At 41.6% G+C, this 22,978-nt stretch overlaps 2 protein-coding genes across 3 annotated transcripts in view; both read left to right on the forward strand.

The window, feature by feature from the left end:
* iars1 (isoleucyl-tRNA synthetase 1) overlaps positions 1–22,978 on the forward strand; it is a 63,118-nt gene that overhangs the window by 14,837 nt on the left and 25,303 nt on the right. For both annotated transcript variants that reach the window (XM_034082683.2, XM_034082684.2), the window contains exons 12-19: positions 8,483–8,574; positions 9,672–9,770; positions 13,122–13,248; positions 17,819–17,892; positions 20,708–20,902; positions 21,216–21,302; positions 21,909–21,992; positions 22,576–22,720. In XM_034082683.2, coding sequence (XP_033938574.1) covers positions 8,483–8,574; positions 9,672–9,770; positions 13,122–13,248; positions 17,819–17,892; positions 20,708–20,902; positions 21,216–21,302; positions 21,909–21,992; positions 22,576–22,720 — 903 coding nt within the window. The remainder of the gene's footprint in view (positions 1–8,482; positions 8,575–9,671; positions 9,771–13,121; positions 13,249–17,818; positions 17,893–20,707; positions 20,903–21,215; positions 21,303–21,908; positions 21,993–22,575; positions 22,721–22,978) is intronic.
* Positions 398–1,534, forward strand: LOC117446486 (vimentin-like). Its single transcript, XM_034082685.1, has one exon. The coding sequence runs from the start codon at positions 398–400 to the stop codon at positions 1,532–1,534; it is 1,137 nt and encodes a 378-aa protein (XP_033938576.1).

The raw sequence follows: 22,978 nt of genomic DNA on the forward strand, positions 1-22,978 counted from the left end.
CAGAGCACTGGGTTCCCTCCCTGTCACACCCAACTTAATTACCATCCTAAGTGAATAGTAAATGAAAAATAGCAGTTATACATGATGTGATCACTATTTCACATCCTGGCGAAGAAGGCCAGGGAGTGGTCTCCACCCGCCTGGACACTAACAGTACAGCGTTAGCTAATAAAGAGTAAGCAGCCACAGTCTTCTGAGAGTCAGTCATTATCCACTTTTGAAATATGTTAAAACAGAGCGTGAATTTCATTGCTGTCTGAGACATTCTTTATTGCTGCATAAAACCCGGAGGTGTTCTGAGGGAGACACAGTCGGGACTTGAGCCACGCAAAGAGAAGCAGAGAGAGCAGCTGTTCTTCTGTTATTACTGAAAAACAAACCCAGTATTTTGCACAACATGAGAGCTGCTTCTTACAGCCAGAAGAGCCTGCAGGTCAGAGGCTCCAGCAGCAAAGTAAGGGTCCAGAGCCCGTCACCTTCCCGGTGCCGTGGATCCTCCTATGATAACCGCGGACGCGCCGGTAATCGCAGCACTGCCGTTGAGTTGGGCACAGAGATACACGAGCAACATGCCAACGAGAAAGAGGAAATGCAGGAACTCAATGTCAAGTTTGCAGGATACATCGGGAAGGTCCAGGCGCTAGAGCAGAGAAATGCTGCTCTTCAAGCCGAGTTAGCCGCACTGCAGAGCCGCTACAAGGGAGGCCACACAGGCATCGGAGAGGAATACGAGCTCAAGTTTAAAGAGGTGCGTGAGCTGATCGAGGCCCTGACTAATGAGAAGGGAGCGGCTGATATTGAACGAGGCTACATTGAGGAAGAGGTTGAAGTATGGAGACTAAAGCTGGAGGAAGAGCTAGCACTCAAGGAAGAGGCAGAGATGATCCTGAGGGAGTTCCGCCAGGATGTTGACGGCGCCACACTACAGAAGGCTGAGCTGGAGAAGCGCATAGAGCAATTGGTGGCCGAGATAGAGTTCCTCAAGAAGCTGCACGATGAAGAGGTGGCTGACCTCATGAAGCAGATCGAGGACTCAAAGATTACCGCAGAGCTGGATGGCGACCGGCCCGACCTGGCTGCTTATCTGCGCAACATGCGTGCAGAGATAGAATCGGTTGCTGCCCGAAACGTCCAGGAAGCTGAGAAGTGGTACAAGGGCAAGTTTAACACCCTCAAGGAGCACGCTGGCAAAAACGAGGAACACACGAAGACCATGAAAGACGAGATAACGACCTTCCACAACCAAGTGACAGAGCTGCAGAACCAGATTGATGGGCTGAAGGCTCGTAACTCAGCCATGGAGCAGCAGCTGGAGGATATGGAGATGTCCCACATGGATAAGGCGGAGACCCTCGAGGGTGTCATTGCTCAGTTGGAGACCCAGCTCTGCGAAACCAAACTCGAGATGACCAAGTATCTCCATGACTACCAGGAACTGCTGCACATTAAGCTCAAGCTGGATGTGGAGATCGCCACCTACAGGAAGCTGCTGGAAGGAGAGGAAACCAGGCTTGGAATTGCCAAAGATGTCTAAATATTCGTGACGAGAGGATCCGCAAGTCAAAAGCAGCAACAGCGAAGACCAGCAGAGCATTATGGAGAGGAGCCATCAGCTCATACTTGTTAAAAATATTCTTCCCCATCCTTCCCTTCTTCTCTAACCTTGCCCTCTCCACTCCAAGAACTGGGTGTCATTTGAAATGTCTAACTACAAGTGCCAATTCGACACCTCGATCCAACAGACGAGGACTATGATTCATATTTTAAAATTGGCAAGATGTTTTTCAAAGAACGGAGAGAAGAAGTATCACTACTCTACCGAGGTGCTGGCTGGCAGACATACATTTAAAAAGACTGAATGTGGCTTTTTCAAAATGTTGAATTGAATCAGTAAGTGTGTGATCATAGTCTGCTTGCCTACAAGTGCCTCCCAGTCCTTCGTTATTTAAATGTTTACATCATTTTCTTAAAACAACTCTCTTGTCCTTCTTCTTTATTAACCATCTCTACCTTGTCAACCATGTTCCCGTTTCATGGCCCTTCTTAGTTATTCCTTTTTCCTAAAACACACTGGTTGAATTCACCTTTATTTTTTCTGTCAAATCAACCCTACTGTTATACGTCCTTCACCTCCTTTCTAACATCTTTTAGCCACCAGTGCCTCTCTTGATCCAACTTAATGATCCTAGCTCCTTTACAAAAAACACTCGTGTCCTGCTGTGATGCACCACATCTCAACCCATTTAAAGCAGACCTGATTACATCAGGGATTTGCCTGCTCTTAACTCCACATCCTGATTATTCCAACTGTTTAGACAAACAATTATTGACCATTTAAACTAATTCTGACCAACCGTTGCCTAATAAAGATTGAAGTGAGTGCATACCAAATATTGCATTGGCCTTATTTATTTCTCTTGTGAGTTACCTGTTGTACCCTTTATGATGAATCTCTTCTTACTGGTCTACTCCTTCTCTTGCTTTATTTCCCGTCAACTCTCTATCCTTTTCCTCAGTGTATCCTACTTTATTTTAACCCAAAAAACACTACATCTACTAAAGCCTTGTTTTATTGAGTTTTATTGAATTATTTTAGTATTTAGTCGTTAGCTTTATCCCCCAAATAAGAAATAATTCGCTAAGGAATAAAATGGCTGTGTGAATCTAGCCTTAGGTTGCACGCTGGGTCTGCTACTTTAACTGGGTAGGTTCACATTATTAAAAGAGAAGCAGAAACTATGCTGTGTAATTATATAGTTTGTCACAAAAAGAGTCACACATATGTGTGAATAGTCTAGTAAATATAAACCCTTGTTTAATCTCAATTGGCCAGGTGGTGAAATGTTCTCATTTGGTTGTAGGCAAAGGTCCAACGAATCTCCACATCACAGGTGTTCTTTCATGTTTTAATGAGCCTGGGTCAGGGCATAACAACATTTACTCCTGGCTGAGAAACTTTAAAAGCCCTCGATCTACAAAGAAGTCACGACCAACGTTCTCCATACCTCTCGTGAAAAGTCATATTTATGAGCTTCCTGTGAATGGTACTGGGAGCTTCGTTAGAGGTGGATGAAAAGTGTGTTCTAAGGCACAGGGCTGATTGCGTATTAGATTGTTTGTCATAAACAATGAGCTGGATGACAAAATGGCCAATTTCTCCCTACATCTCAGATGGTATACATCAGACCTGAATGAGCAGACTGACCTTTGCTGCAAATTCACCTTCTTTATTTCGTAAAGGGAAGTATAAAGCCACAGGGCTTTTAAGGATCCTGAGCTTTCCTTCCTGAAGGTAAAAATGAATACAAATCTAAACATTCACGCTAGTAATAGAAAGGGGGTCAAATGTTTTCTCCTTAACTCTAACTTTGTTTAGTGAAACAAACTGCCTGTGATTCTCTGTAGGGCAAGAAGTAAATAATACTTTTTTTACCAATTGGCCAATTAGTAACAAACATTTTGTTATAGGTTGCTCTTGAGCAGGGAAACCACTGGTCTGTACTGAACACAAATAATAATGCTTTTTTTTAAAATTATAACTAGGAATATGTACACATGTAGTTGTGTTGCTACACGTTTTGAATTCACAATCTCAGAATCTAACAATAATATATATTTAGTAATTTTTCAAGACAAATATTGAATGTTCTTAATTAAGCACCAAAATGCAAAAAAAAAAAAAAATACATATATTATATTAGGGCTGTCACAAATAAATAAATACATATATTATATTTAGGGCTGTCAAACGATTACAAATTTTAATCAGATTAATCACAGTTTAAAAATTAATTAATCATGATTAATCACCATTCGAACTATGTCCAAAATATGCCATTTCTTTATGTATATTGTTGTGGGAATGGAAAGATAAATGAAAGAAGGCGGATATATCCATTTAACATACAGTATCTATGTTTATTATAACATTTGTCTGCATGTCAAAATGAAAGACAGCCCACACACCTATCAATCATCAAACCGTGGGGTCTTAATTCATTACGTGTTGATTTCTATCAACGGGGGAGTACTTCAGGAAAGTCGACAGGGGGGGGGGGCTAGTGGAGTACTTCGTGACCACAGAGTGTGAACGTTGTGATCAGCTGTTTTAGCGCAGTTCTCCAGTGAAGGGGGGAGTCTCCCTCCGCAGCCGGTTGGCGTAGTTTTGGCACAAGTCCGTTGTACAGACCGACGTTAACAGCAGCCCTGTCTGTGCACACGGAGACCGACTCTGTCGTCCGGTGATCTAACCGCCTTCTGGAAAAGCTTCACAAGTACGTCGGTACGCAAATGCCCTTTGTGACACAAGTGACGGTACGCATTTCAGATTACGCACATAACCTACGTACCAGTTATGTGCACCCCTGTACCAGAGCCATATTATTACTATTATATTCTTTCACACACACATACGGGTTTTGGGCCGAGGGCGACACCGTACTTCCGGTATGCGCCATTTCACGCGAGGTGCAAGCAGAATATCATAGTCTATTGCCTTAATCAATATCTAGTCAACTCTAAAATACCACATATATGCAATGGCATGATAATATTATTGTGACAAGTGGGGTATTCACCTGGTGTTTCCAGAAGATAGACGTAGATGCTGCCAAAATCGACCGAAGGCCACTTTCGAGGGTCGTTTTTCCATACATCTGCAGGCAGTCTGTAAGGGCAATCGGACAACCCACACAGCTCTAGTTACCCTGGTAACGACCTAGAGCACACCCCTCAAGTCCAGAGATGTAATCCGAAGACATGCAGCGATTTCTTCGGTTATTAATTCAGAAAACAAACCTAGTGCGCTCTGCCTGGCTACGTTAGCTAGCTGTTTACGTTAGCTAGCTGTTTACATTAGCACCTCCAGGAAAATGGCGGATTTATATATATATCTATGGCGCGCGTTGCATTGTGGGTAGCTCGTGACGTCACTGTGTGTGAAAGAATGGCTCTGCCCTGTACTACAGCAAAAGTATTCTCCGTCGGGACTTCCTGCAACAACACCACGCCGTTATCAAAGATGTTCTATTGAGAAGACGATCACTACGTGACAAAAGTTTTCAAAACCGTGGCTACTGAAATCAATCTTACTAACTGCTGTCTGTGCAATTTACTCCGCGAGTTGGCAGACTTTATTTTGCTTACTTTAACATCATTTTTCATGGTGGGGCTAAGCCATTTCTTGGTATGGGTGTAGCCTACCCCAGCCATACCCTGGCGCTGCCACTGCTGGCACGTATGGGGCGGGCCATTCTGCACATGCGTTAAATATTTTAACGCAATTAATTCAAAAAATTAATTACCGCCGTTAACGCGATAATTTTGACAGCACTAATTATATTATATTAGGGCTGTCAATCGATTAAAAATATTTAATCACGATTGATCGCATGATGTCCATAGTTAATAGAATCGCGATTAATTTGCGATTAATCGTAAATTAATCGCACATTTTTTATCTGTTCTAAATGTACCTTAGAGGAATATTTTTCAAGTCTTTAATACTCTTATCAACATATGAGTGGACAAATATGCTTTATGCAAATATTTGCTTATTATCATTTGAACAATGACAAATATTCTCAACACAACAACCTGGAACCTCTCTCTCTCTTAAAGGGGAAAGGAAACACCAATTACAGTTATAATATTCCGGTAGTTTATTCATTTTACAATGGATATTGATCGTAATATTTATTGTATATGATATTACTCGCCAAAAGAAAATTAATTATCCGCCCGGCCGGGTGGGGAATTCCGGGACCAGGCCGCCGCCATTAGGGGAGTCCCAAATGGTGACGTCACTGGCTGTGTTTTCGCTCCACCGAAAGTCAACACAACGTAGCAGATATGGCAGCGATGGAGGAATTTTGCAATGAGATCGACGTTTTGAACGATGAATTTGACTATTCGTCGGGAGATGACATTGATGTGGAAGCATCTACAGTTACCAGGCATCCCATGGCCTATGCTTATGAACCGATTCGGTCGAATAGAGTGGCATATGATCCGGAATAAAAAAATGAAAAAAACACAATGCTAACAGTGAGCCTCTGAATTAGCCCCGAGCGAAAATGCTAACCTATTACTGCACCGAAAATCACTCCTAGCTCCCTTATTACTTATCCTAGCCGCACATCCAACACATCGTTTATGATCGCAAGGAGACACAGAATCTAACGGTGCCCACCTCAACACTGAAAGATACAAACTCGCGAGGTTATCCACAAAAACGTACATCAAAACAAGTGGCGCTAGGTACTAACATACGCCAGGCTAACGGCTTACCTTCCTCATTGTCTGGTCTAAACTGGTCTTCAATGGCATTACAACGATAAAAACGATGATGTAGTTAATCCATAGGTTAATATCCAATGGGGCTGTGTCCCCTTTGAAATGTTCTGATAATCTATAAGCAATACAACTGCAATTCCGTTATCTGCTGTCCGCTCTGTGCTCCGTGCGCTTTGGGTCCTGCAATACCATCCATCAATAGCAATACTAGCCTTTTTAGGGCTGTTTTCGACAGATGAGCGTGTGTATGCCAGTTTAATTAGTTGAGCTATAGAACACCCCCAATTCTCTATTGTGCGTCATAATAGCTACCATTTAGTTTGGACGCGATTGCGTTAATTAATAAGGTCACACTGTGTCAGTAAATACATGTGTGAGCTAGTAATCTGGTAGTGCTGCAATATGTACCTCTCTCTCGGCAGCTGAAGCAACTCGTTTGGTGGCTCGAACTTCACGTTTGTTGACACTGTCATTGTCTTGCGCGGCCGACGTGCTGGGACGGTCGGTGTTCCCGACTGCATACGTTGAGAAATCGAATATTGTGGGAACAGATCCTGGCTTCACATCCAATGTTTTGTATTGAACCAGGCATCCAGACTGGACTTTGAGCAGCTTCTCATCCTTTAGTGGCAGCATATGGAAATGTACTTCTTCCTTCTTTGTATAAAATCCATTTGTGCAGCCTGGGGCAATACAATAAACTCCTGACGACGACCGTTTTCTTGTAATGTAAACTACTGGTGCATTGCACGCCATGTTGTTTGTTATTGAGCTTTGGCCCAGGAAGCCGTACCCAATCAGTGACGTCACTGGAAAAGTCCCGGAGCAATGGAAGCGCCCATGGTCATTAGGCACGTATTTCAAAAAGTAAATTCGCGTATCTCGATCGTTTACATTGGAAATAGACTAGATAAATACATTTCCTAATGGTAATATTGTCGCATGGAAAGCAGTTTGAAAAGTGTTTCCATTTCCCTTTAAACTCTCTCCCAACCCTGTGTACTTCTTTGCACTGAGCCAGTTGCTCAAACAGACAAGCCTGTTTACAGTTGTTGGCGAAATGCCGCTCCTCTGTCTTCATCTTCAGTCAAAGCATGAGACTGAAGTTCCCACTATGGGTCAAAATAATGCGCTGTGATGTGCAGTCGACACGTTGGATGCGATCCGAATGATCTAACGCAGCCCCTCGTCCTCCACAATGTTAAGCTGTAGCCACCCATTTAGCTATCGCTGTTGTTGTCCAGGCGTCTCCCCGGCAAACTTTCAAGCGTGGTCTGCCGCAAGCGAGCGGCAGGAGCGGGGCTGTCAGCTTCAGCTGGGTGCTTGGCTTGCTGTTTAAAACACATTTTTTTGTATCCATATCTCTCGCTAGAATCTTCCACCATCCAACTAACAACAACAACAACGTCAAGCCTTTGGGCTCTGAAACTACGGGGCGGGCCGAGGACAAATACAGATGCGTTATTAACGCGTTAACTTGACAGCCCTAATAATAATAATAATTCCTTACATTTATTATAGCGCTTTTCCAGTTGCTCAAAGCACTTTACAAATACACATGTAACGGTCATGTACTGTGGACAATACCCACAGAAGCAAATTCAGGTGAAGTGTCTTGCCCAAGGACACAACGGCTTTACAGACGCAGCGGAGGCGGGTTTCAAACTGGTGTTCCCCAACGCCACCTTGATCTAATGATCAATGCACAGCCCACTGCGCCACTCCGCCCATCTTCACACCTCAAAGTCATCAAGGCGCTTTACATGTACACATTACACACATATCATACATGTAACGGTCATGTACTGTGGACAGTACCCACAGGAGCAAATTCGGGTGAAGTGTCTTGCCCAAGGGCACAACGGCCTGTAATAATAATGTGTGTGTATATATATATATATATATATATAAAGAATGGTGAGATGCAAAATGGATTTATAAAAAAAGAAAGTAACTTCAATTTATTAATCTCCTTTTTTCCAATTTAATGGTATTTTCCCATGATGTTCACCTCCTTCTTTGCTTTCACTTTACACGTTATGAAATAGCAGTCTGGTGTAGTTGGAGGTGCGTCACTGCACACTTCTGCCCACACCCTAATCACTTGGGAACTTACGCTTGTATTTCATTACTTTTTAAAGCTGCATTTTTAAGTCATGTCTAATGTTTTGTTGTTTATTTTTTACAGGATGCTGACAAGAATATCATCAAGTGGCTGAAGGAGAATGGTCGCCTCATCAATGCCAGCAGCTTCAAACATAGTTACCCCTTCTGCTGGAGGTGAGACAAAGAGTCAAACTGTAAAATCTGAACGCTGTGTCACATTAGCAGCTTTGTTTCAGTCGTCCACTGTGGACCCTTTTAAACACAAATAAGAGCAGATGTTTGGCCTGTACAAATTAAACATGGTATTTTTTCTACTTCAATACAGGCAAGCTAATTGTGTGTTAAAGGCACTGAACAGTTCAGTGTCAGAGCAGAGGTTGGGCTTCTTCTGTGTTCATTTTTCCCTCGGGAGCATTAGTGCAGCAAGATGTCATTAGAGGTTTTGTGGTCTCTACTCAGAATCATTTCACATGCAACCTCAAGGTCCCACATTATCACATTGTAACTAACAGCCACATGCAGACCTACACACATACACACATAGTTTTAAGCAGACTAAATCACTGTCTCACTTGAAGCGGCTGCAGACTGACCTGGGCAGGATTAATTAACCCAGTAAATGTGCAGAAATATTCTTTCTAAGCCACAAGGAGACACTGGCTCGTTGAGATGAAACGGTTGTGTTATTAAACACTCGGCCCCTGTACGGTAGAGGAGGGAGCTTGGTTTGGACTGAACTTGAAAATGATGTTCTCTAAACTACAAATAAGTGGTGGAGCTGAAAAGAACAACGCTAATAAGACATGAAGCAGTAAAGAGTCAAACAAGTTAATAGAATTAGGTTCATAAAAAGTGAGATTTACAATTTAATTTGTAAATGACTGACCTTACAGTATATACATTAGGTGCACATTCAACTTGATGTCACTTTGCTTATAATTTCCACAGTTTTTCTGTGGTTGAGAAATAAAAACTTTTTTTCTCAAGATGGAGTCCACAGCTATGCTCATACTCTATGAGGATGATTGAGACTGATGTGAATGTCATTGTTTTTGCAGATTATTGGTGATAAATCAAACTTCTGGACGAATTACACTTTTGACTTGATGATGGCTTGCACTATAAAAGCCCAATTGTTAAATGATACAGATATATCAGTCCAAGACGGTGGACCGACTAGCCGAATGAAAAAGGCAATTTTCATTTTTTTTTTTAAAAAGTCCTTATTTTGTAGCTGATCTTTTATGAAATGTGTTTATGCTTTTTTTTAGGTCTGACACACCCCTGATCTACAAAGCCGTTCCAAGCTGGTTTGTGCGAGTGGAACACATGGTGGACAAACTACTGGCCAACAACGACAAATGCTACTGGTAAACTGGGGATAGTTAGCTTGGCTGCTCAGCTTAGCATCAAGTGATCTAAAAATAACAAATTGTTAAGTTCCCACACAAAAACAGCCATGACTCTGCAGGTTTTATGTCTCTGCAGGAGAGCTCTCTATTACTGGGCGTAGTTTTAATAAAAAAAAATCTGTATTTCTTATTAAATGGTGTTAAAAAACAACTAATTATAGCATTTTATTATAATGCACATGGGACTGATCTGTACTTGAAAACATTAGCATGATGCTAATTGTAAAGGCAGAATGTGGTGCAAAAGAGAGCGTCAGCAGGATGGCTTTGCTAAATGGTATTACCCCTGGTGCTCCCAGTGCTCTTTCCTGAGCCACAGTAACTGCCTCTGGTAATGGGACTGTCAAACTGAGATGAATGACTAGCCGCCAGGAAGCTGGAGACGCACTCATGAACACGGAGGCCTGCACTAACGCACACATTACTTTAAAGGCCATATTCCTTTTCTGAGGGATACAAGTGTTGTATGGTACACATTACCGTACAATACAGTATGTTATTGTGCTTTTGTAATGTAGAATGTGGTATTTATTTCTGCCATTGATTGAATTTATTTTTCTAACTTAACACTTGGTATATAAAATCTCACAATACAGCTACAAAAGGCCATAACAGGTACACAGAGCCCACGGTGAAATCCTCTATCAGCTCAAAACTCCAAACCCCATGATATTACATGTAATATTATATAGATAACTAAAAAAACACAGTAAATATTCACATCCAATGCATTACTAATCGTTCGGCAGTAGAATAAAGGATAATACATTTACAATATTTGTTGACATAATAAAACATGTATTACTTTATTCTTTAGACTGTATATCTAATCTAACCATTTCTATAATTTATAAAGCTGTTATGCTTGGTGAGCCTTGAGGAAATTCAATTTAAAGTATATACACACATTCCCTCACTGTGTCTGTGGGTGCAGGGTTGGTGCTCCTAGAGTTTTCTAATTAAACTTATTCTCCATCATTAATTAATTGATTTTCTTTAAATAAGATTGTTTTTTCTTTTTTGATTGGACTCTACATTCTTACTTTAGTTTTAATCTCAGGAAGAGTGTCTGTCTGTGTGTATGTCTGCTTATAGGGCTCAGTTCATGTTCACTCGTGTGACACTTAAAATAATCCTTGAGAAAGCAAAGTGCTCGTTACCATATTCTTGAAGTGATTTTCATTTTTTTTTTTGGCATTCCTTAAATGGTGCATTGGGTTGACTCAGGCTAAGTATATATTGAGCAGGTTCAGACTGATTTCTCTGTCTTTCTGATAAAATTAAGGGCCAAATTAATGAGTGCTTGCAGGGGGAGCTGGTCCCTTTTGAGGCTGAAGGTGCAGGAAGCTGAGTCACTGGCGCCTGATTTCAGAATGTAGTTTCTTGACCGTAAGTGAGTGTTGAGTGATTGGTCCTAAAATAACTCAGGCTGGATTATTCAATTTTTTCTCCATTGGATTTTTGTCTATTGGATTCAAACCCAACCGTTTGCTAAGTCATTCTTGGCATTTCTATTTAAAACAATGGTTCCTTGATTTTAGACCCTGGTAGACAAAAGTAGGCTTCTCCTTCTCTCTCGACACAGCAACTATTGCAGATTTAAGCTATTTAGCTTATGTTAACATTTCTGCTAACATTAAAGCAGACAAACACACACCTGAGTGGGTTGTAAGAAGAAAGCACCAACCAAACTCTTCATGTACTGACTGTCATTCTTTCTAAAGACTCCTGCTAACAGCTTCATCATGTGATAAAATCCAACGCTTGACAGACCTGTCCGTCACAAAGCCATGTGGGAAAAATCACTGTTCACGAGGAAGGGTTTAGCAAACAGTCAATTATTATATATGTTGCATAATGTTCATTTGCCTTGAATTTTCTACCCTCAGTTATTTTTACTTTTCCATCCTCCTTGCCTCCATCTTGCAAACACTCATTCAGTCCTGACCACAACCTCTGTCTCCCTCTTGTCTCCATCCCCAGCGTCTCTGACTTATAATAGAAGCCTGAACATGTTAAATGGCTCTTCTGTGCGTCTCGAGCACAAGACAGCACACTTTAATTCTACATTTAGCACCAAGCAGGAGTGGGAGGGCGAGGGGGGGAGGAGTGTTCGAGGGGGGCTGGTGAGCAGCAGCAGCAGTAAAAAAAAAAAAAAAATCATTAAATTGATATATTAGGGGCCTAAATAGAAATGCCTCCTACAAATGGGAATTGATTAACTCGTTGCTTAGTGCGTGGATCCAGACGAGTATTTATACCCCCCCTGCTCGGTTCTGCTGAGCAACACGGCCTGGCACAGCAAGAGAGGAAGAGATTGTGAGATAGTGGATTAAAGCTAGAAATCGGTCCAAGCAAAATGGGAAAAGAAGAGAGCAGAGGAGGAGATGCCTTGAAGGTAATGTTAACCTTTGCCGATGAGCTTCATAGAGAGAGCAGTGAAGCGTTTATTTTTAGGGCAAAAACGAGGCAGCAAAGGAAAATAATTCAGCTCAATAGGAACATAAGAGACATTATAGTCATTCTTGCTCTTGTTGGAAGTAATATGTTGTACATTTAATTAACATGGTATCTATAGGGCCTAAAAAGCACCAATAAATATTACCCACAGGTGGGTTTACTCTGATAGTTGGCTGTTCGGTCTTGTTGTTTCAGATTTATACAAAAAACTGTCACTACTGCCTACTACATTAGCTAGAAGGCACATACATTTATAACGAGCAAGTTTAAAGGAACATCAATAAATTGAATCATAGTTGCATTTGATTTATCCATCTATCTTTGAGTACTTATATATATGTATGCCACGTATCCCGATTGCGCTATGTTAAGAAATGATGCGATAGGTAAACATTTTAATTTACAGCTGGCAGGTACTGAAAGAATAAGATTATATTAAAGTATTTGAAGTCACGTCCCTGCTGTTTTCTATTGTATTTTTCAGACATTTTATGGTATGACACTCCCATTAAAATGCAATCTATGCGGTGTGGAAAAGGTGTTTAAAGTCTGTACATAATGAACCCTGCAGAATATAAACGTTAAAACAAGAGTTGATTGCAATATTTGTCTTACGTGTCATTTCAAGCAAATGTTGACCACACACACACACACACACACACACACACACACACACACACACACACACACACACACACACACACACACACACACACACACACACACACACACACACACACACACACACACACACACACACACACACACACATCTTCTGGTGGTTCCAATCATGTTTCATATTTTTAAAGAATAACTAAACCCTAATTCATAATCTTTCTGTCTCTGCAGGGTTCCAGAGTTTGTGCGTGAGAAGCGTTTCGGGAATTGGCTGAGAGACGCACGAGACTGGGCGATTTCCAGGAACCGTTACTGGGGCACGCCGATCCCTCTCTGGGTCAGCGACGACTTTGAGGAGGTCAGGAAAACACACACTTGTTGTGCATTTAATAGAGTGCTTAATCCTTCTAATGCGTCTTTATACTCTGCAGAGATCACAAAATTAGTCTGTGTCATGACCAAATACCAAGACACTTACTCTTTTCACAGGGTTGGCAACACTCACAAATCAATAGGGGCTCTGCATGCGAGAGCATAATTGAAAAGTTGAACATAACTCTCACTTTTATTAACTCATGAAATAAGTCTGGGAGAAAACTATTTTATGTCTCTCCAAAGAGAATTGTAGTCTGCTGCAAGAGTACAGAAATCCAGCTCCTGAGTGAATGTTTCCCACTGACCTCTTTTTGACACTCACATCATTTAGAATATGTGAACCTCTTTGTGTGTGGAGGCTTGTGTAGGAGAGACTTCCCATCAGGATGTCTCATGGTGAGTTGACCATGGTGTCAAACCAGAGAGTGACTCCGTACTGCAGTCAGTCTGCTCCCCTCAGGCACCATTACCCAGTGACTCCGTAAACTCAACACATGAATGATTCATTAATGTAAACAGCAAATAAACTCAAACCAAAATGTGTTGGTTTCTCTTCAAACAGCGATCGGGGGGAGGAAGGGAAGGAAGACGCGGAAAATAAGGGGAGGAGGAAGAGGGGACAGAATAAATTAGCCGTCGAAGAAAATGAGGAAGTGAAATACACAAGACGGGGTTAAGGAGGGGAGCAATGGAAGATGAAAAGTGAGCGAGGAAGATGAATGGAAGAGGATAGAGAGGCAGACAGTGGAGAAGCCAGCCAAACTGTATAAATGTCCGCCTGGTTATGGGTGTTTATTGCCAAACCTATAAGACTGAACTGAATAGAGATGTCAGAATTGGGTTGTTTGAGCATTTGAAACATGAGGTGTGTGTCCCCTGGCTGAAAGAAGAACAGCTAGCGACCTGCTTGCTGGAAATAGCATTGTGACTGTTTCCAGAACACTTGCACTCCCTGGCGCCTCACACACACAACGCTAAAGATGTAAGTGAATGTGTGTGGATCTATGCGTGTGGCAGTATGATAATTCTAACTCTGTGTCTTATTTCTCTCTCTTTCTGAACGTGTTTCTTACTCTGTCCTTATTGTACTTGTCACTGATGCATCAGGCTGTATCTGGGCCATGTTACCTGGTGATCTGGTAAAACTAGAGCAGAGCGGCAGGTTAACTCTCTGAGGAGGCCAGATAACACACTTAACCAGGGTAGGAATTTCATGACGGCCATGGCCGTCGTTGCTCCTTGGTCTGGCCGTTATGCCCCACAAATGATTGTACGTCCTACGGCCACCATGGACTGTTAAAATCTCGAAGTTGCTCTAAAAGCGTCAGAGCAGTGGTCTGGTCTCTGAATTGCGTTATGCTGCGTTCACAACGGACGCAATATTCGCATTGCTCTAATCGCTGGAGTTTCACTGTGGCTGTCAGCTGTGTTTATTCCTGTCATTCAAACAGGACGCACTGGAGATGGGACAGGGCTTATATCCATGTAAATACTGTGGTAGAAACCAACTACAACAAAATTAACATATTTTACCGTGATTTAATTGTTGACAAGTCTGCAGACAAAACGGCAGGCGAAAAACCTTTAAAATGCATTTTCTGAATGGAGATCGGATCGATCAGGCTAAACTAACCTAGTCCAAACTCACAACGTCCTAAAGACAGAAATAAACACAGACGGTCTGTGGTTTGTACCAGGGTTTCCGCTAGGATTTTTTTCTCGCCGGTCAAATGTCCGTGCATAATTTATTTTACCGTACACATTTTAAATTTACCGGTCATATTTCAATAATAATAATAAGAGTTGTGTAGCAGAGTTTCCGTTAGCAGGTAATTACCGGACTATAAGCAGATATGCTTCAGTTTAAAACTCAGTTCACGGGGCTCATTTTTATATTGCTTCAGTTTATAATCGTAACAGATCGAAATATTCAGATTCATTTTTCAATAAATGATTCCACAAACAACAAACATAATTATTACATTCAAACAAACTACTTGTAGATAACGTACATTATTCAAAAGTTTACATTAACTTTGAATAATAACACGAGAAACGGATCCTCTCTTTTCCCCTCTCCCTCCCTCTCTCTCCTGACAGCACATCAGTTTCTCAAGCAGCTCCTGCAGCTCGCTAAACAGAGGGCGGGGCTTCAGGTGATTATGCAGAGCTGCGTGTCTCGGTCAGACTCAGCAGCTGATCTGATCTCTCTCTCGCGTCCGGTTATACTTCACTCGCATTTATGTCCATATCGATCAGATCCAGCTCTCCTGGTCGGCCTTTATAGAGAGCACCGATCAAACTATTAAGAGTGAATATCGGCCGATAATGACCGGCGGCCGATCGATCGAAGCCTCCCTAATTATTACCAGACATTTTGACCGGCAAGTTTTGAATTTACCGGTTTTGAATAAATTGTACCAGCTAAAAACCGGTAACCCTGGTAACCCTGGTTTGTACATGTTTAACTTTCGTCCAGTTTCTGACAGAGATGGAGTACTCGAGTGCCGATTTTTGGGACTCGTGACTCGACTCGGACTCGCGCACTGATTGACGCGACTCGGACTTGGACTCGTGAATTCTCGCTCACGTTGACTTGAACTCTGACTCGGACTCGTGAATTCCCCCCCCCACAATGACTCGGACTCGACTTGTACATTGACGCTCTGACTTGGACTCGGAGTCGAGCAAGTTTTCTCTGGAGTCTGATGTCCTCTATCCTGGCTTGTGCACCTGTGAGGCGAGTTCACGTACTGGCCCCCGCTGTTCCAGTCTAAACATGTCTAGGACACACCCCGCATCATGCTGTATGCTTTCACACATTCTGCTTCCACATTGGAAAAGAGCAGCGCAAAATGCTTGTTATGTGGAAACAAGATTGAAGAGAAGGCTCCGTAACACATTACTCTAAGGATCGAGTTCAGACATATAGGCTGTGTTGAACACTATCATCAGAGTAACGTGATCTAATCAATAAATAAAGATTCAGCTGATAACACGAAAGCACATGGCTACTTAACATGCAGAATGATGTAATTTTGCATGCTAATTAGCCATGTGCTTTCTGGGGCAAAATCTTTATCAGTAAACTGATTTAACCTTAAAAGTTCCTTCAAAATAAGAGTCCCGATCTTATTACTATCAAAATAAAAGTGCAAAACGAAAACTTTACCATAGGAAAATATTGGCATACAAATATAATCACTTCTCTAAAAGTTAACTCATTTTAAATATAGTTGGACATATTAAAGGTAATTTACAATAATAATATTAATATAAGTAATAAGCTTTATATTTGTATAGCACCTACTGTATTACAAGAATTGTAGCCAAACTCGCTTCACAGTAGTTCAATAGACAGATTAGTATAACATGACAGGATAAAAGCAATGTAGAGGAGCAGCTACATTTCAACACATATATCCACGAAGATTAATACATGAAGACTTGTGACTCGGACTCGACTCGGACACTCCTTGGGTGACTTGGACTCGGACTTGACTGCGACTCTCCCTTGGTGACTCGGACTTGGACTCGGACTCGACTACGACTCTCCCTAGGTGACTCAGACTTGGACTCGGACTTGACTGCGACTCTCCCTTGGTGACTCGGACTTGGACTCGAAGAGTGGTGACTCGAGAGTGGTGACTCGAGAGTGACTTGGACTCGTGAATTGGTGACTTGACTACAACACTGGTTTCTGAACAGATATGAGGAGCTGTGAGCTCTGTGTGCTAACAGCTAACGACTGATGTTTTGGTTTTCTGATTCAACGTCAGTGGCTGAGATCCTCACTGCTGATTGGCTACCGTGAGAAAGCGTCATACATTTATTAAAGAGACTCTCACACACACACACACACACACACACACACACACACACACACACACACACACACACACACACACACACACACACACACACACACACACACACACACACACACACACACTTTTGCATTTCAAGTATTGCTTGTTCATACAGTTGGATGTTGGAGCTTCACTGTGCACTGCTGAATGATGTATGTGCAGAGTTTGACCCTTGAAGGCTGCTTCTTCTGCTCTGAAATGGAATATATTTGTTACATATTAATAGAATTTTAGATTTTTTGATTTGATTTCGGATTTGTGAATGGGAGAAGTAGTAGATGGAAAACATACCAAACACTAATTATTCAAAGTAGAGTATTTCCTTTTATATACGGTAATACTAAGGAGGCATAGGCCTATATGATTTTAATGTTTGACATTATTGATATTAAAAAAGTGATTTATTTGTAAGCTCCAAATCCAAATGTTTCCTTCAATGGCCTTTGTGCCCTGACATGTGGCCTTTGTGCCCTAAACAAATGTGTGACACCAAAGGCCAAATGGCCTTGCCCCTAAAATGACGAAATGCCAAGCCTGCACTTAACCATACTGTACTTTCTAAGGGAAAGTCACTCAGGAAGTCTGTAAAAGTAGGCCTACTTCATCAATACTTTTGTGAAATGTGTGCCTGAATGCTGTTTTAGGACATTTCTTAATAAGAGTGTGTTTGTGTGTGTCCGTCAGGTGGTGTGTATAGGGTCCATTGCTGAACTGGAGGAACTGTCCGGAGTCAAAGTAACTGATCTGCATCGGGAGAGGTGAGTCACTGATCCAACAGGCAACCACCTGAGCATGCACTCAGTGGAGTGTGACTGCTGGGGTAGTGTGATACCCTCAGATTCACAGACTGTGTGTGTGTGTGTGTGTGTGTGTGTGTACATGAAACGATACGTTTACAATGTGATGTTTGTGCTTGTATGTCAAGTTCATGGTCAAGGTCAAATGTAATTATAGAACGTATTTAAAACAACAAACGTGCTGAAAAGGATCAAAATCGAAAGGCTTTACAGCGTACTTCTTTGCAATGATAACCCAGAAATTACCCACTCTCCTCAGACAATGCAACATACAAATAGTGCAAGAGAAAATTAGTGCAATAATGTAAAAAGGCTAAATAAATTACAGGAAATGTAAATATATACATATAAAATATATAATAATATATTGTATTTATAAGCGCACTTTTCATTTGCGTAAACAAAACTCAAAGTGCTACAAAATTAAAAAGGGTGAAACAAAACAATAAAAAACAATTTAAAAACAATTAAAACAACATAATAAAAGCTGTGACATTCATGCCGGCATGGCATAATGTGGGGGATTTAAAAATCTAGTTAAAAGGCTATTCTAAAAAGATGCGTTTTTAGGCCTTTTTTTAAAAGCCTCCACAGTCTGTGGTGTCCTCAGCTGGTTTGGGAGGGCATTCCACAGTCTCGGAGCAGCGGAGCAGAAGGCTCGGTCTCCCATGGTCTTCAGTTTTGTCCTTGGTGGGATGAGGAGGTAGATGTCTATATATATATATATATATATATATATACAACATAAGAATGAAAGACTACATTAACCGAATAATAGACGCATTCACACCGAAGTACTTTTCCCACAAAGATTCATGAGAACTCTTTAGTTCTCATGAACTAAGTTCAGATCGCGTTCAGATCGCGTTCAGATCGCGTTCACACCGGAATAAGTTCCCGAGGGAGGATTAGGCAAATGAAGCCGCTGATGTCACTTCTTCTTCTGCTTTGGGTTTACTGGCAGGCCGCAAACCACTTCACGGCGTATACTGCCACCCGAAGTCCCCCGCCGGAAGTCCCCGGAGTTGGGGACTGGCTTCAGTAGAAGTTGCTGGGACTCCCAGCAGCTTCTACTGAAGCCTTCCGAGTAAATCGCCAGAACGCCGACACCTCCTCATCTCCACCGCTCCCATGTTTTCTTTTGTGTTGCCATAAGTTAGTCTCTCTGTGTTTGTACGCTATGCTAATGCTAATAATGCTAATGCAAGGATAATAAAATGGCGGCTTCACAAAACCTTTTGGGAGTTTTACGGGGCGTGGTTTACATTCCGCCCAGCCAATCAAACATAGGAACCCTTTCGGAACCCCGAAAGTACCTGCTCTCTAGCAGGGACGGAAAAGGGGGTAAAAAGGTTCTGATTAACTAATTTTAGTTCCAGCTCTTTTTGGTGTGAACGCGACATTTCGGAACTAAAGTGGGAAAAGTACTGCGGTGTGAAAAGATGATATGGTGTATGAAGTGTCTGTGTTACATCTGCCCTCGGCCTCTCTAATGTGACCTGTCAGCCTGAACCAGCCGTGTGCTGTGGAACACAGATTACTTCACTCTTCCGCTCTTCTTCCCTAATTACCTTTAATCACTTCCATGGCTTTAGACATCTTTAATTGATGGGGGAGAAAGAGGTCGCCTTTGTCCAATCCTGTGTTTGGCCTGTGTGTTTACAGGGAGCTTATAGGCAGTTTGACCTCTAGCTACAGTGTAGTTTGGGCAATGGAAATCTTATGTCCTTGGCTCTTCCAACAATGCAACATAAATGTATATATATTTATACATAAAACAATACAAATAGTACAAGAAGATAAATAAATATAAATAAAATAGTGCAAGAGAAAAAATATGAAAAATCGTATAAGACGAAAGAAACACAGAATGTTATATAATACTGTACAGTGGAAGAAAATACTGCTTTTTGAAACTAAACTAAATGCTAAATATGTATGTATCTCTGACAACTAAGTGGACAGAAAATTCCCAGAGGTGATGACTCGGCACACATTGCGAAAATTATCGCGACATTTTAACAACACCCCACACAATCTGAAACTACTCAAAATGCACTCAGCAGTGCACTTCTTTTTAGAAAATGACTCCTTAACACTCTCCCTTTTCTAAATGGGCCCAGGAGCAGAGAGCTCTCTGCAGCAGAGTACTGCAGATTTAGGGGCCAACAGCAGATTATTAAAGGTGTAATCTGCAGTTTATAGGCCTGAGTGTTAATGATTCAAAAAGGTTGTTGAAGTAGGTGAAAAGAAAAGTGTGCTTAATCATCTTTATGTGGATATATGATGTTACATCTAAGGGGACTCTCCATGCATATGAATTTAAACTAGATTTAGTGGGCAGCTTGACAATTTATAGGTTCATCTTTTTTGCCTGAGGTTATAACGAAAGAAACAAAGATTTTGTTCATGGGCTTTATCTGTGTGAGTCAGAAAATTGAGTAAATTAATCCATATCCGTGTCTGAACTTTAGTTTTTCATCCAAAGCAATAACCAAGCTTATTCTAGTGGGTGTCAGCACAATTTAAGCACCACAGTACCTTTCTTAAACCTCGTTCCCAGAGGTGAAAGATTAAACAATCGTTGCTTTGGCCTGCAGCCAAACTGCCTATAGACCCCTGCATCCACATAGTGTACAAATAGCTCCCTGTGGCAATAATAAAACCCTTAAATAAGAAAGAACTGGTCAAATTATTATTGCTGCCATTTGTCTTAAAAATGGTTCCTCCTTATTCTTTGTTCTTTCTCCGTTTCGTTCCATTTTGCTCTGCCCAGCATCGATGGTCTGACCATCCCGTCCCGCTGTGGTAAGGGGGCGCTGCGCAGGATCACAGAGGTGTTCGACTGCTGGTTTGAGAGCGGCAGCATGCCGTACGCCCAGGCCCACTACCCCTTTGAAAACAGGAAGGAGTTCGAGGACACTTTCCCAGCGGACTTCATCGCCGAAGGCATTGACCAAACGAGGGGGTGGTAAGCATCGGAAGACATGAGAGATCGAAGAGGTCAACAAATGAGGGATAGGGACATTGAGAGCCTGCTGAGTTCATTGATGAAATTGACAAGACAGAGCATGAATGCATGGACACGAGTGGTGTTCTAAAACACTTCATTATACATCTTTTTTAATTGAATAGACAAGTATCAAATAATGGGAAATGACTGAATAAAAATGGATAGTTTAATTGTATTTTTTCTCAGTTCTACTCCATACAAGGATTCAATTGTAAAAATATACTGCTCATTACCCTGACCTTGTGTAATGTCATTGTGTATCCTCCTGCAGGTTTTACACCCTGTTGGTGCTCTCCACAGCGCTGTTCGGAAAACCGCCCTTCAAGAATGTCATCGTTAACGGACTGGTCCTTGCTAGGTAAGGTTTATTAACAAACTCCTCTTCCTCGTCTTCCTTTAATTTGCGGATATACATATTTTTTTGTTTAATTTAAAGGCTGATTTATGTTTTTCTTACTGTCACCCAATGCTGTGAGAAGATCACAACCAAGCATCTTGATACTTTCCAATTACTAGTCCCTTCAATTGCCTAAGCTTGCCATAGCTACACAGGCAATACTCAATAACAGGGTGCATGTTTGGTTCAAGCCTTCAATGGGTTTCGTTAAAACATGTGCAAACTGTATATTTCAGTCAATTTCAAAAACATTTAAGCTGTTTTTTATGTAACTCAGTCCTGTTTGTTTGTTTCCTTTCTTCTTCACCTGTCCATTCATCTCCTATTGTTTTGCCGTTTCCATTCCTAGTGTGGTATGTGTGCCATAACATTTAGCCTTAGAGCTGCTCGACAATAGGGCTACTTGTCCTCAGCCCCGGGGTCTAAACGCAGCACTGTGCTCGTAGGCCTGATGACCTGGAAGGACTTGACTCATTTGAATACCAAGTGCATGGTTTCTAACATGCACTTTTGGGCATGCATGCGTGTGGATGTGCATTAATGCCTTTGCTTGTCCCACTCCTACAGTGATGGACAGAAGATGAGCAAGCGCAAGAAGAACTACCCGGATCCAGGCCTGGTAGTGCAGCAATATGGAGCCGATGCCCTCAGGTTAGCTTCGTGCTCCACTGTGAATGAGTGTGTCTCTGAAGCATGAATGCGTGTGTGCCGGTGGCAGGGTTCTGTTTGTTAACTTACCTTATGTTATTAGCAGGCATGGTTTTAAAAGGTTTAAAACGCTATCCACGCTTATCTAGGCTCTTTCTTTGTCCCACAAACACACGCATCCTGTACATACACATTCATATACATGTTGTTTGTACAATCATTCAATACATCATACAATCGCTCCCTTGCCCTGAGCGGTGAGAGTGCCACGGCCATATGGTCCTTATGAATAAAGCACTATGCAGTTTCGCCATATGCTCACCTATATAGTGATGAAGAGTGAGCTGCACAGATAAAAGGAGACATGGTAAAGTTCCTCTTTAAAGCTTTACCATATGTAAACACAATCACTCTTTTGTCCCTAAAACTTCACTCAGTGTTATGGTACAGCAAGCTTCTTAGTATGTTTACTCTTACATTATATGGAAACTGAACCAGAGACTGAAGTATAGACTGTGAGGGTGTTTTGTATTTACAGTAGCTACCAGCAAACCGTTCATATGTGCCCATGTTGCCCTCTTTGTAGACTGTACCTCATCAACTCTCCTGTAGTGAGAGCAGAGAATCTGCGTTTCAAAGAGGAGGGTGTGCGTGACGTGTTGAAGGATGTCTTCCTGCCGTGGTATAATGCCTACCGCTTCCTGGTGCAGAATGTACAGCGGTTACAGAAGGTAATGAACACATTCCCTACCCCCCTAATCAAGGTCTAAAAATCACAATGCAGAGAGTACAGAACATTGTTACTATTATTCATCATTTAAATATAGTTAGTGCCATGAAATAATGTTGATTTTGTTGGTTAACTGATGACTGGTTATATGGGTCCACATTGGATACAATTTAGAAGCAGACATTTTTCTTTTGATCTGCACATTGAAGCTATATTTTTAGAGCAACTTTAAAAATATATTAAGAAGAGAATGATGCTT

This window comes from Pseudochaenichthys georgianus, chromosome 5 (genome assembly GCF_902827115.2).
Source record: "Pseudochaenichthys georgianus chromosome 5, fPseGeo1.2, whole genome shotgun sequence".
Lineage (NCBI taxonomy): Eukaryota > Metazoa > Chordata > Actinopteri > Perciformes > Channichthyidae > Pseudochaenichthys > Pseudochaenichthys georgianus.

What these genes read in the sequence shown, in the direction of transcription:
- LOC117446486 (XM_034082685.1), top strand. Translation starts at nt 398, where the DNA reads ATGAGAGCTGCTTCTTACAGCCAGAAGAGCCTGCAGGTCAGAGGCTCC.